Raw genomic sequence first — 14,045 nt, 5'->3', positions numbered from 1 at the left:
TTCTACTGATATTGGTCTTTTATTTCACAAAATCATTAGGTTATTATAAATTAAAAAAAAAAATCAATGTCAAATGTTAATTTTTGTAGGTGTGTAGTCTTTAATTTATTGGAAGTTTGTTGGTTTAGTTGTCTTAATAGAATAATAATATGGTTTTATTCTACAGGACAATCTTGGAGGTAACAGCAAAACTGTGATGGTTGCAACGGTCTCACCTGCATCTGATAATTATGAAGAAACGCTTTCAACATTAAGATATGCAGATAGAGCAAAAAGGATAGTTAACCATGCAGTTATTAATGAAGATCCTAACGCTAGAATTATTAGAGAATTACGTCAAGAAGTTGAGGCTTTAAAAGAAATGCTCAAACATGCTACTAGTAGTACTCCAGTCAGTATTTATGGCAAAATATACTTTTATGGGGTGTTGTTATTTGTAACACACGTGTGTGTATTTCTCAATTTTAAAAGAATAATTAATTTTAATTCCTTAGTATAGCATTTCTTAACTGCTAAAAGCTTGTATAGCTTCTAGCTTTTCTTTATAAATGTAGAGAAAACATAACAGAGTTACTTAAATTATTCATTATTGTTATTTACTAATCTTACTGAGTGCAGTTGTAAGGAATACTATTCAGATTTAAATAATTTTAGCCGTGTACAGAAAGTGAACTTGTAGCCATTTCTCTTCAAACTAAATAATGTATACTAACATAATTTCATATTATTACTTAATTTTCTACATTTATCTATCAAATTACCTTATCACTCCTCTATATTTCATTCTTAATAAGAAGCTGTGAATCACATTGCTTGCTTTATATTTATCTCTCAGTTATTAGCTTTGGAATTTGGAGAGCCATTGCAACATTAGATATTTAACGTGAGTAGGCAGTATAATAACATGTTTACAGTTCATGGTATAGCCTTTTTTATCTGGTCCATATAGGCACATAATCATCAGTAAAGAGATATGAATCTGTCAACAGGTTACTGGCTACCAGCATATCAAAATAGTGACAGTTCCATTTAGAGAAAAAAAAGCTAAACAACATAACTTAATCCAAAATGATTATCAGAAGTTGTTATTTAAGTATTTTGTGTATCTTACCTTATGTCAGCTAGTTGTATGTGATATAATATGTTGCATATGAATTGCTCATCCCTGTTAACAATCAAGGTATTCGAATAGTTTCCAAAGTCAAAATATTAAAATTATATATTATATTCATTTATTGTAAATTTTATCAGTAGATGATTTTTTTTTTTTTTAAAGCACAAACCTCTTACCAAAACTGATGAATTATAGAATGTGAAAAAATTGGTAAATGAATTATATTTTTTTTACAGTTTTTATTATATAACTTTTCATAATTGATGTTTGATAAATTGATAAAGAGTTAAAAATAATAATAATAATAATAGTAATGTAGTATTAAGTCATTTCAGTAATCAAATTACTTGATGTAATTAAATACTGGATGTATTAAATAATCCCATCGTAGAACGGGGATTGGTTTAATTTATATAAGAAACCATACTTTTTTAATGTTAATTGATGGAATTAATTATATAAGAAAAGTATTCTATATTTTCTTTATCACTTTTAATTTTTATCATTTTTTTAATTTTTTTTTTTTTTTTTGTTTCATATTCAATGCAGGGATCACAAATACTGGTAAATATGTTTTCATTACTTTTACTCTGATAAATAATGTTATTATTGTAAAGTATTTGTATATGACATGTGTTATATTTTAATTCTAATAATCTTTAGTGTATGTATTTGATTGATTTTGTAACATAAGTGCTGTAGTTGAAGGAAGTAATTATACTAGAATAATACTATTTTTATGTGAAGTCAGTGAAGGGGTGTTCAAGACTAGATAATAAGGAAAGATGGCTGGTACATCAAGAAATAATACCGAATGGAAGAATACCAAGAACGATCAGGGAATATAAACCAGCAATACAAAGAGATGTTGGGATATCGGAACACGTTGATGATTCAAATTGTGGGTGGGATATATTCTTTGAGATCAGAACAGGCGATTTGCCTTTGAAAGTTGAAGAACAAGTATTATTTTATTTGATACTTCATTGTAATAATACAATTAACATATTTATTGTGTTGAATTGAATTGAACTTTTGAGACATTTCTGAGCTTTTTATTAGTGTTGTTATAATTTACTATATCTGTTAGTTTTGTGAGTATATTAGTGAATAGTCACCTTTCAAGTGTTATCTTTTTAGTAAGAAAATTCTGAGTCGGTTAAATGCATTTAAGTTATAAATTTTTTCTATTCAGTAGATTTTTTGACTGTTTTTGTTTTTCTTATATTGCTTAGAAATCGTAAGATTGGTTGTATATGATCTTTATCAATTGATGTTATTATTTTTATTCTGCTTGATTAAATTGTATTTCTTTGTTTTAAGAAATACAATTGTTTTGATTTGCAGGCATACATATTTTTCACAAGTATTAAAACTATTATTTTCAAAAATGTTTGTTTTTACATTGATAAATATCAAATATATATTTATTATTGTTTTTTATTTGTTAATTTTTTCTTTATAAATAATTATTGGAATATTTACATTACGCATAAGTTAATTAATTTATTGGCCATTTTTATTTGTATACCGGGTGTTTCAGGAAGTTTCTCCATTATAAACATATTACTGTAATAAAAATAATGAATAATAAAAACAGTTTGTGTTACATAGGTCGGGAAATTCTTTGTTTTCAAGTTATGGCTGACGAAAGATTCAAATAAAACAAAGAAAGATAATAATAGTATACAAAAACTATATGAACACAAATTATGGAGCAAAATTTGTAGTTTTTATATGCAGTCTTGCATGTAAAATGTTAAAAAAAGCTGACAAAGGGTTGTGTGTTACTTTCTAAACTTACCCCTTGAAATTGTTGGTAAAAGGTTTTGAGTTCCAATTGAATTCCTTGAGCAAATTAAATTTTTATCATCAAAATTATGTTGTACTTTTTATTAGCAAAAAAAAAAAAGATTAAAATTTTTATTAAAAAAAATTGAGACCTATTTGACCTTGCTTGATTACCACCTCATATAACATTTTTAATAACATTCACACTAAAAAAAAATATAGAAATGTATAAAAAATTATAAAGAAAAGTGTTAATTCTTAAGACAGATCCTTTGGGACACTTTTTTTAAAAGTGTTTGTCCACTAATGTGTATGTCACCTACACTAATACTAGTTAGAGGTATATTTTCATTCTTTTAAAAAAATTTGTATTTAAGTATGGATCCCATTATCTCCCATATTTTTTGAGGCTTAAAAATGTATTTATTTACTTAACTAAGTTGGCCCAATTTGATGCAGTGTTATTTAAAAAGGTAAAAAAAAAAATTAGTTTACAAAAATACATATGTATATATACAGAGTGTATCACAAAGTTCTCGTGGGATTTTCATAGCCTATTTTTCTCATGAAAGTAATGGAAAAAGGTCATATAAATATATGCTCTTAAATGCTTTGTAAGCAAGTTAGTGAAATATTTTGCTCGGTTTTCAGCTACTCCAGTGAAATGAGGTCGAACTAAAATTTTTAGGACTAATTAAAGTGGTAGAATTAGTGATTTCTTATGGTTTTTGACCTGAAAAATAAAATAAAATAGATCCCAGAATGATAACTGCACTAGCTTTTGAGAAATCTGCAGTGAAAACCAATAAATTGGGGTAAAAAACTCTGTTTTTTGTGTTTGATGTACAATAAATGTTAAATGGGTAGAAAACACATAAAACCTTTAAACAAAATTTGTAGAGAATTTAATTCTGAACAAAATGGTGAAAGGTTAGTTGAATAAATCAAAGAAAAGTTAGAAATATTCAGAGTTTATTTAGAAACAGTACACTACACCAGAATGCATTATACATACCAGTTTATAGTAAATGTTCAAAAATGAATTCACCATTTTCAACACATTTTTGGCATGCATTTCTGTATTGCTTTTGTTGCTATTTTTAGTTCTTCAGGGCTCAGCTACATCCATAATCTGAATTAATTCCTCACAATAATATATTTTTGTTTTTATACAGTATTTTTCATCTATCCCAGATGTTAGATCAGGCAATATTGGTGACCAAGAATGTGGACCTGCACAATCGATCCATTTTTCAGTGAAATGATGATTTAAGTGGGTGGAAATTGCTCAAGAGAAGTGGGAGGAGCACCATTGTGCTGCATCTCAGCGCTAGAGGAACATCTTCAAGCAGTTGCAGCAATTCTTGAAGAAAGAGATCTCAGTATTTAAGCGGCCAAGTAATATGAAAGTCCAAACAGCTGATTGTGAAGAAGATCGCACCAAACATTGACTCTAAATTGGTGTTTAAAATTGCCTTCCAATGTTTCATAAGGATTTACTTCTGCCCATATATGCTCATTGCATAAGTTATTGACACTAACTCAGGTTTAATTTGCCTCGTTGGTATACAAAACATGTTTGTAGAGTTGTTAAATTGTATTCCACAAGTTGCAGAATTCCAGTTGAAGCAGATCGTCTCCTGGGTGTAGATGTTGAACTGGCTGTTTCTGATAAGGATAAGACTTGTTTTGTTTAAACTCCTCCAAACCATCAAATGCAAAACTCCATCCACTTAAAAAGACTTCGTGTACTGACACCTGAACTGAACTGAACTGAACTGTATTGATAATAATTTTATCAATAACAGCATCATGTTAGACAGATCATTTGTAGCTGGTATGAATATGAGGTAGCGAACCTTTTTTCCAATGATTACAAAAAATCGTACTAATTGTTTTGGGATCTGGAATCCTGCAATTTGGAAAATTGACTTCATATTCTACTGCAGCAGCTATAGCATTACCTCCACACACACCCAAAATGAATACCATATCAGCGTATTCCTCTATTGTAATTAAGTACACAATGTTACATTGAAGTAACATTACTTCAATGGCAAACTGATCACGCTCAAACTAAAATTCACAGATAAGCTTTCCTAACTATATCACAGTTCACAGTACCCGATATACTTAATGTACCTTACTGAATGGTTTAAACAGTAATGCGCAATGTTGATTAGTTGTTATTTTATTGCCAACTTTGAAATGATAATTTTTCAAATAATTTATTATATTTGTCATTAATAAAAAAAAATATTATCCAAGTAATTTTTATTTATTTAATTTTATTTTACGTTGTGTAATTTCCAATTTTTTAACAGTAAATCTTGTTTTTACAAATTGTTCTCATCACCAAAAAAGAATTTGGGTTTTGTTTATATTAAATAAATACATTTCTGACAAATGTAGTAATGTACTATTTATAAATGAAATTAAAATTTTTCTAACCTTAATTTGTTTTATTCAACTTCTTTTATACTCTTTTGTTCAGAATTAAATTCCCTACAAATTTTGTTTAAAAGTTTTAAGTATTTATTACCCATTTAACAAAGTTATTGTACATCATACAAAAATCAGGGTTTTTTACCCCAATTTATTGGTTTTTACCCCAGATTTATAAAAAATTACTGAAAATACAGTCCTGGAACCTGTTTTATTCGATTTTTCAGGTCAGACCATAATAAATTACAAATTCTGACCCTTAGTATTGGCCTAAAAATTTCACTTTTACTTAATTTCACCAGGGTAGCTGAAATGTGAGCAAAATATTTTTTTACTAGCTGTAACTTGCAAACAAAGCATTTTAGGGCTTATGTTAGAGTAGAATATGTTATATGAAACAACTTTGTGATACACTCTGCTGTACTGATATTGTGATGTCTTTGTTCAATGTGGGTTGAAAATCAGGCCAAAGCTAGGATAGTAATAATTATGCTAAATTTTAACTTTCTTAATTTTTGATAACAGGTTTTCAGAATATGTTGCAAATACTGTTCAGAAATAATATTGAATATCACCAGACCCTTAAATATGATTGAATTAAAACTTTAAAATTTTAAATAACTGATAACGTACTTTCATCATACTAAAGCTCATTTTCTACTACTATTACTACAATACAAAATGACAAAAATTAAAAATGGAGAAAACTAAAACTTCCCCATTTTTTTTAATTTTGTCTAAAAGTTTGACTAAAAGATTAAGTCGATACAGTAAAGAGAGACTAATCAAAATACAGGCCAACTCATGTATCTAAATACAGTAGCATGCAAATTAATCTGAAAACAGGGAATTTGTTGCTTATCTCTATTTTGTGGTTATACTGCATGACCACACCTATTCTTTAAGTTGTCTCTGTAATTTGAGGTTATTTTTATTTGGTTAAAGAGTAATTTTCATGTTTAATAATGTTTTGTGAAAGTTATATTTCATTTTTTATTACAAATCATATTTTTGTATTTTTTGTTCTGTTGTTTCTGAGCAATACCAGTATCACAAAAAACTAATAGCTTCTGAGTTTGGTGTTGAATGAGAGACAGTGAATGCTATTTTAAAGCAATTTAAAGAAACTGATTCCTTTTCACCTCAAAGAAAAGGCAAATATGGCTGTTAACTACAAAACTACTCAACACAGGTTTGGCTATTAGTGAAAAAAATTAAACTTGATACAAAATTATCTGCTGTGAACTTAAATCAAGAATTAGCACCCAGTGGAATAGATTTACATGTGACAACTGTTAGATACAGGCTTCTTGCAGCTGTACAGAAAGCTCATCGTCAGCTAAAAAGCAGCTTTTAACACCAGCAATGTGAAATAGATAGGCTTTTGTGGGCTAAAGCACATGCTAACTGAGTCAAAAAAGATTGGAAAAATTCCATTTTTCTGACTAGTCATATTTTTATGTTCAGAGCCAAAGGGTTCTACACATTAGAAAAGCAACAGATGAAAAGACATCACCAACTCATATGCAACAATCAGTTAAACTTCTTCGGAAAAAAAGTTTTGGACCTGCTTCATAATTGAAGGCTCTTGTTCATTGCTTTCAGTAGATGGTATGTTATAAAAGTGATGGATATGTCAAGATTCTAAAGGAAAGGGTTGAGATACAACTTCAATACAAATTCCCACAAGGCAACAGAGCATTCCATCAAGATTTGGCATCATGCCATACTAACAAAAAAGTGGAAAATATTTCAAAGAACAAAACATACAAGTGCTCCTATGGCCAGGCAACTCTCAGACTTAAACCCAATTGAAAATCTTTGGACAATAGTCAGAAAATGACTCAAAAATGAGTTGTACCACAAAAATTAAAGCAATAATTAACTAATTACTAAGTAATTAGTAATTACTGTTTAAGTAATTAACTAGGAATTTACTATTTAAGTAATTAACTTAGGAAATTAAGGAAATTATAAATTAGTTGTGTGGCTTTGACTATGAATAGAATGTTTTGTTAACATAAAGACATAGTTTTCTTCTATATAATTGGTATTGTGTGAATGGATGACTAGGAAAGATAAGAAGTGATCAGATGTAATAATAAAATTTCTACTCGGGAAGTGATACTTGTTAATAATTTAACAAATAAAAAACATAGAGCCAATATTAAATTATTAATATAGTATTTGTTTATCTACTGAATATTTTTATTTACAGCATTTAATTTTATTTTTATTTATTCGTTTCATACAATTGTTATTGTTAATTATCAAAGTGAATAAACTCAAATTTTTCAATGTACTCCCACTGTGGGATCTTTAAGGTGACTCATAGACTAAAAAAACAGGCAATGAGCAACCATCAATGATCAATATACAATAATATTGCTGCAGTTTGTTTATATTAGAATAGGTCCAGTGTTTCACAACAGAGCAATCTGTTATAGCTTGCTGAAAAAATTACCATTCGATGGCAACACATGTTGCCAGCAACTCAAATAGCTGGTTGCAAAGAGATATGTATTGCTCTAATCAGACAGTATGCTTAGTTGGTGAAGTGATTGTGTGTGTAGGAATACCATTTGGAAGTTTATAAGATTTTTTAATCAGTTTTATGTTGTAAAAAATTTTAAGGACCCTTTGGATAAAAGTTTTTAAAATGCATAGGATGATTATAATTTTTTTGCACAAACTGTAGCATTATGATCTATTAGAAGTTCTCATGAAGGATGTACCCACATATTCCATAGTTCGGTTACTATCCTTCTTTTTTTTCAAATACCACCATAACATCAACGTTAATGAACATCATTGTCAGATGACAATATATTTTTCACAGTAAAGTATAAAGTAACTATAACTAGATAATAAAGTCAATAACTAGAATAATGAACAGTGTTAAACAGAATTACTTTTGTTGTTAACCATAGGCTGTTGATTGATCCGGTGTGAGAGCAGGCTTGAAGTAATATTGCTTTTTGCTTATTGCTTATTGCCAGTTTTGTGTTGCTTGCTGATCTGGTCTGAGTGTCGTCTAATATTTCATATTATATTGGTATATAGTACACAGCTGTTCACATGTTTTTAGAAATTTTTTTTTAGTAGCACAGATACTAGAAAGGGAATCTTTTTGATATTTTGTGATTTAGTAAAGCATTCTATTTAGTTCTGTATTTCTAAAAAACTTACCATTATATACTAGATTAGCTTACAGTTGGTCAAATACATATCTTATAACAGTAAACAAACTGTTGAAATTTCATCTTTTGGCCAGAATATACTTATAAAATATAAGTTCTCATTTCAAGAAGTAGAAGGAACGTACCACATATTTGCCATTAGTCTCTTATTTTTCTTTTTGTTTATTAGTGTTCTGCTCATAACCTTGAACATTCCTTGTTATCCTCTTTGCGAACAACACAACTGTATCTGTTTTAAGAATAATTTATTTAAATGGACTAGAAAATTCTAAGATAACCGTTGAAAAAGTTATTTACTAGGTTGCTTGTAGCTAGCTACCTAACATTAAAAATTGATAAAATCGTTGCACAACTAACAACTACTACTTAATTCAAGACTTCTTGGTTGAAAAGACATAAAGTTATTAATTATATATATATATATATTACAAATAATTACAAATTAATGTATGTTTTTTTTTTTTAATTATGATATCTCTTGGGACTCTGTAAATGTCAAGATAAAAAAATGATTCATTATTTGGTGCCCATAAATATGAATCATGTAAATTGATGTTTAGTAATTAGAGATTGTAACTTATTTATGTGTTTCTGTTTATGAATGTCAAAAAATTATATAGCAACTATCTATTACAGTAAAACTGAGTTAATGGAACATCGTGGACTCCTGTCTACAATGAAAAATTTCCCTGGTCCTGTGAATTTTACCAAAGATATGATGTTAATTTTCCCTGAAATAACAGAAACCTGGCTGACGCAAAAACGGAAAAAAAACTCGCAAGTTAACGGAAACTTTTTTTGAGAATCTTGGGAGTATTATTGTAATTTATGAAAAAAAATACTTATACCCATTTAATGATTACCAAGTGGGTACGTTTGCTTTTCAAGTAGGAATGATATACTTAAGTATTTCGACTGTACTACAGTACAGTGCTAAATTTTCCTAGAATACGTATACTGTACAGTACTATACATACATGATGTGTGTACAGTATATTGTGCTACGCTATGTTACAAATTACCCTGCATAAACAAAAATAAAAATTAATCATGTCAGAGTTAACTGATAAATTCGCATTTAACACTACATAAATATTTACATTTTCAGTAACTCTTCGCCAGTCATAATAGGCGACGACAGACAGACAGTGTTAAAACGTTGTACAGGCGACAGCACACAGTCATTGTTGTTTTTGCTGCTTACAGTAAGCTAGCCTTTACACCTACTGCCCGAATCATAACTCTCATCATTCCTTATCTTGAGTCACAATTTTTATCTAAATTAATTATGTAATGCTACATTCGTAACGTCCCTTCAACTGTGGGAAGCAATTTTTGAAATAGGACTCTATGCATTCTCCAAATTTTCTTTTATGGAATCTATTGCTTCAAATCACTGTCCTTTTTACACAAATTTTAATTTTGAAAATAAAAACATTTAACAAAAGTTAAGTCAGGTGAGTATAGTATGTGAGGAATGACATTGAGCAAATATTTGTACAAAACTTGCTAGTAAGGTGGCGTTGCTTGGGTTGACATGTTTTCATGTTGAAGGAACCATCAGTGGTCATACCTAATTTCAGGTCCTTTCTCACATTTTGATGTCTGATAATTTCAGATAATAGGGGCAGTTGACTGTCTTCCCTACAAGTAGAGACTCACCATTGGGTCAAAAAAGACTGTCTACATCATCTTTGTGATTGAATGATTTTTACTTGTCTGTTTTGGTCTCAGTGGTGATTTTTCAAGCCACTGCAATCTACAGCTAAATGATTTATTTTCATGTCGTACCATATATCCATGCCTCATCACCAGTTATTATTTTCAATAGTAATAATGTAAAACAAGAAGGTTTCAGCATAGCCATTATATGATTCAGAAATTCCTGACAGATCCTTTACATGATTTTCTACCAGCCCTTGTTTCAAGAGGTTGTAATGAACTTGGCATGGACATGAACTTAAGCATGCATTCCTAAATTTTTTGATTAGGGTTTCATGACACGAACACACTGAAATCCCAGTCTTTTTTGCTATCTCATGAGGTTAAACCTCAATTTGATCTCATCAAATCATTCATTTGGATAATCTGGAACATGTTCACTGACATTAATGTCAATGTTCATTTTATAGATTTTATTGGATGAGCCTTATCTTTGATAGATTCTCAGCCATTTTTGAAAAACCTGAACCACTCAGAGAGTACTTGAAACATTTTATGTGCTTCATTAAAATTTTTGTGGCTTGGCACAAAATTTACTGCAACTCTATTCATGAAAATCATTTATTGCATAAATCACTGAAGGCGCCAAATAACATCTAACTTGAATGAAAACTACTAAAAACTAATTGTCCTAGACAGACATAGGTGGTGGAAGATTATTCATTAGTCTCCATACTACACATGATGTCAATTTCAAAATATCAATCATGTCTTAAAATATTTCTTTAATCATCAAGAAAAAAAGATCAGTTATTTTTTTATAAGTATATTTATTTACTGACACCATCATTTGTAAAAAAATCATTACCTAATGATAGGTCAGCAACTTTCCATTTTTATAGTAGGTTTTTACTTGTTGAACCTTCTAACTAGATCACTAGAAACCAATTAGAAGTACAGTATGCAAATGTATAAAATCTTTGGTTGTTATAATATTTAATAAATACAATAAACTTTATATTATCATTTATTTGAGTTTATTTTAATATTTCAATTTTTGCCTACTGAATTTGTTTTATATGTATAGCAACGTCAAGACATTCATGAAAAAATAAGTGAAAGTGAAAAGCTGATGAAAGAGATGTCACAGACATGGGAAGAGAAGTTGATAAAAACAGGTAATGCTCATAAATCTTATAGATTGGTTTTATTTTGACTAGATTATCTAATAACATCTTACGGATTTTTATTGCCATTTTGATTTCTTCATACTATTTGTTCACTACATCTGATCTTAATAGCTGCTGATAGAATTATTCTTCACTATCTATTTGTTCAGGTTTTGTTGCTAAAATATTTAAGGAGTACTTTCTGTCTGTCTGATGTTTCAGCTATCTCATTAAATATGCTCTGCATCAGCAGCTGTCTTTTAAAATTTATGATCTTTCTGAATCATATCTCATTCTTCTTCAGTGCTTATCCATTCCTGGATAAGTTGACAATTCAGATTAACTTCTTATATACTTTCATTTTAAAAATACATGAGGATGGTCAAAATTTATCTGCACTTTTAGTTCTAAAGGTTAGGGGTTCAATATGTATATCATTTTTCTACATAGTCATCCCCCTTGTCAATGCACTTGGTCCAGCGATCCACAAGCTTATATACTCCTTCCAAGAAGAAGGTTTTCAGTTTGTTGCAGAGCCGCTTTTCCACTACAGGAAATCAACATCCTCACAAAGCATCCTTGAGTGGCCCAAACAGATGAAAGCTGGAGGGAGCAAGATCTGGGTTGTAGGGGAAAGACAAATGATGTGATCAGGATCAAATTTTGCACACATAGCCATAGTCATACTTACCCTAAACATGTGTGTGCAAAAAGCAATATGATAACCTTGAAGATATTTTATGGCGAAAGTGTAGATAATTTTTGACTAGCCATCATACTTTTTTCCAAATGATGGCAGTGATCCATTCAGAGGTGTACATAAGAGACTGATTGGTGTTCTGTTTTTATAGAATTTCAAGCCAATTTAATACCGTAATAACAACAGAATTAATTTGTTTATTCTTAATAGTTACTTCCCTTAAAGTAGAAAGGGCTCATTTATGATTTCAGCCTGTTTGAATGGAATGATTATGATTTGTTTGATGTGCATAAGAATATATGGTGGGTTGTGTCAGTCCAAAAGCAGCTTTGAGATATTACTGATTATGATAATTTGTTTATTCATGTTTTCTTTTTACTCTTTTCCCCCAGTGGTACTGGATTACTAATGAGTAATTTTTTTTTAAATTTTGACCTTGTATGTTTAAGGAGTGAAAAATGCGCTTGATAACTTCAAGTCAGATATCTTAAATTATTTATGAGTTAAAATTCATTGAAAACTGAGAATATCTTAGGGAAATTATTGTTAATTTTTGCAATAATTGCTGATTTGTACACTTATTATAATTTTTAATATGTGATACTCGCAGGTTATTGGCTGTAACAAAAATTGTAAAATATATTTAATTGTAAAACTGGATGTAGAAGTTAATGCTTTGGCATAAAAGGTGTAAAAAACTATAGCTAAGCAAAATTTCAAAGCAGAATTTAAAATACAAAAATGCCTTTCATAAAATTTTGATAAAACTTTTAGCACGTTTATTGTTGTGTAGAATATTGAATTTTTCTTTGTAATTCTAGGATCTGCGTGAAATTAATACATTATTGAAAAAAAAAAATCTTTTCCAATTTTAGATAGTTTACGTTATCAGCTGTCATTTTTTTAAATATTGATCAGAGGACTTTGTATTGATTGTCAAATTTTTACAATAATCCATAAAAGAATATGATCAAGAACCATCTAAAGATGAGAAATAGAATTTCATCCTCTTCTTTGAGGGTGGTGTAGGGGTTTTAACTTAAATATTTCAAATGGCAACACCCTTTTGTGATATATCATTTTAAAGGCCTCTTAAAGACAAGAAAAAAGTATAAATAAAACGATATGATGTCTGTACCCAAAATGGCAATGGGATAAAGTTTAGATTTTAAAAATTACTAAATTTAATAATAATAAAATTAAATAAAAAGAAATTATATTGATTTTAATTAAAATTTAAAAAATAAAAAAATTCTTACTGTGATTAAAGTAAACATACTAAATCTTACCTTATTTTTGGCAACTGATACGAGGTGTGATCAAAAAATACAGTGAATAATTTTTTTATTAAAAAAGTAATAAGGTTACATAGAATTCGATTTAATCTCCTTCAAAGTACTGTCCTTGGCTAGCAATGTACTTATCCCAATGTTGACTCCATGACTGGAGGCATTTCTGGAAGGCGTCTTTCGGAAGGGCTTTCAGCTGCTCGGTCATGGCCCTCTCAATGTCAGCAATGGTGCCAAAACGTTTTCCTTTAAGCACAGTTTTAATTTTTGGGAAGAGCCAAAAGTCGCATGGTGCTAAATCCGGTGAGTATGGCGGATGTGGACAGACAGGAACACTTTTTTCGGCCAAAAACTCGCGAATGAGAAGTGAGTGTGACACGACGTGTTGTCATGGTGAAGAAGGAAGCCATTGGTCCATTTTTCTGGTTGCTTTCTTCGTACGTCGTTTCGCAAACGTTGCAGTACACCCCTATAAAATTCAGAGTTTACAGTTGTACCCCTTGGAACGAACTCTGATCGCACTACGCCCTCACTATCGAAAAAACAACGAGCATTACCTTGATGTTGGATTTTGACTGACGTGCCTTTTTAGGGCGAGGAGATGAACTGGTTTTCCATTGGGAACTCTGCATTTTGGTCTCAGGGTCATAGCCATAGACCCAAATTTTATCTCCA

General features: G+C 29.7%; 1 protein-coding gene across 4 annotated transcripts in view; it reads left to right on the top strand.

The window, feature by feature from the left end:
* Positions 1 to 14,045, top strand: part of Khc-73 (Kinesin heavy chain 73) — a 489,570-nt gene that overhangs the window by 291,892 nt on the left and 183,633 nt on the right. For all 4 annotated transcript variants that reach the window (XR_012756224.1, XR_012756222.1, XR_012756225.1 and 1 more), the window contains exons 8-10: positions 167 to 391; positions 1,664 to 1,678; positions 11,300 to 11,390. Coding sequence is in view for 1 of the 4 variants with exons in the window: in XM_075364813.1 (XP_075220928.1) it covers positions 167 to 391; positions 1,664 to 1,678; positions 11,300 to 11,390 (331 nt within the window). In the remaining 3 variants the exon portion in view is untranslated. The remainder of the gene's footprint in view (positions 1 to 166; positions 392 to 1,663; positions 1,679 to 11,299; positions 11,391 to 14,045) is intronic.

The sequence above is a fragment of the Lycorma delicatula genome, chromosome 1 (assembly GCF_047948215.1).
Source record: "Lycorma delicatula isolate Av1 chromosome 1, ASM4794821v1, whole genome shotgun sequence".
Classification (NCBI taxonomy): domain Eukaryota; kingdom Metazoa; phylum Arthropoda; class Insecta; order Hemiptera; family Fulgoridae; genus Lycorma; species Lycorma delicatula.
Note: the sequence above shows the minus strand (reverse complement) of the source record. Positions and strands in the feature narration are given on the sequence as shown.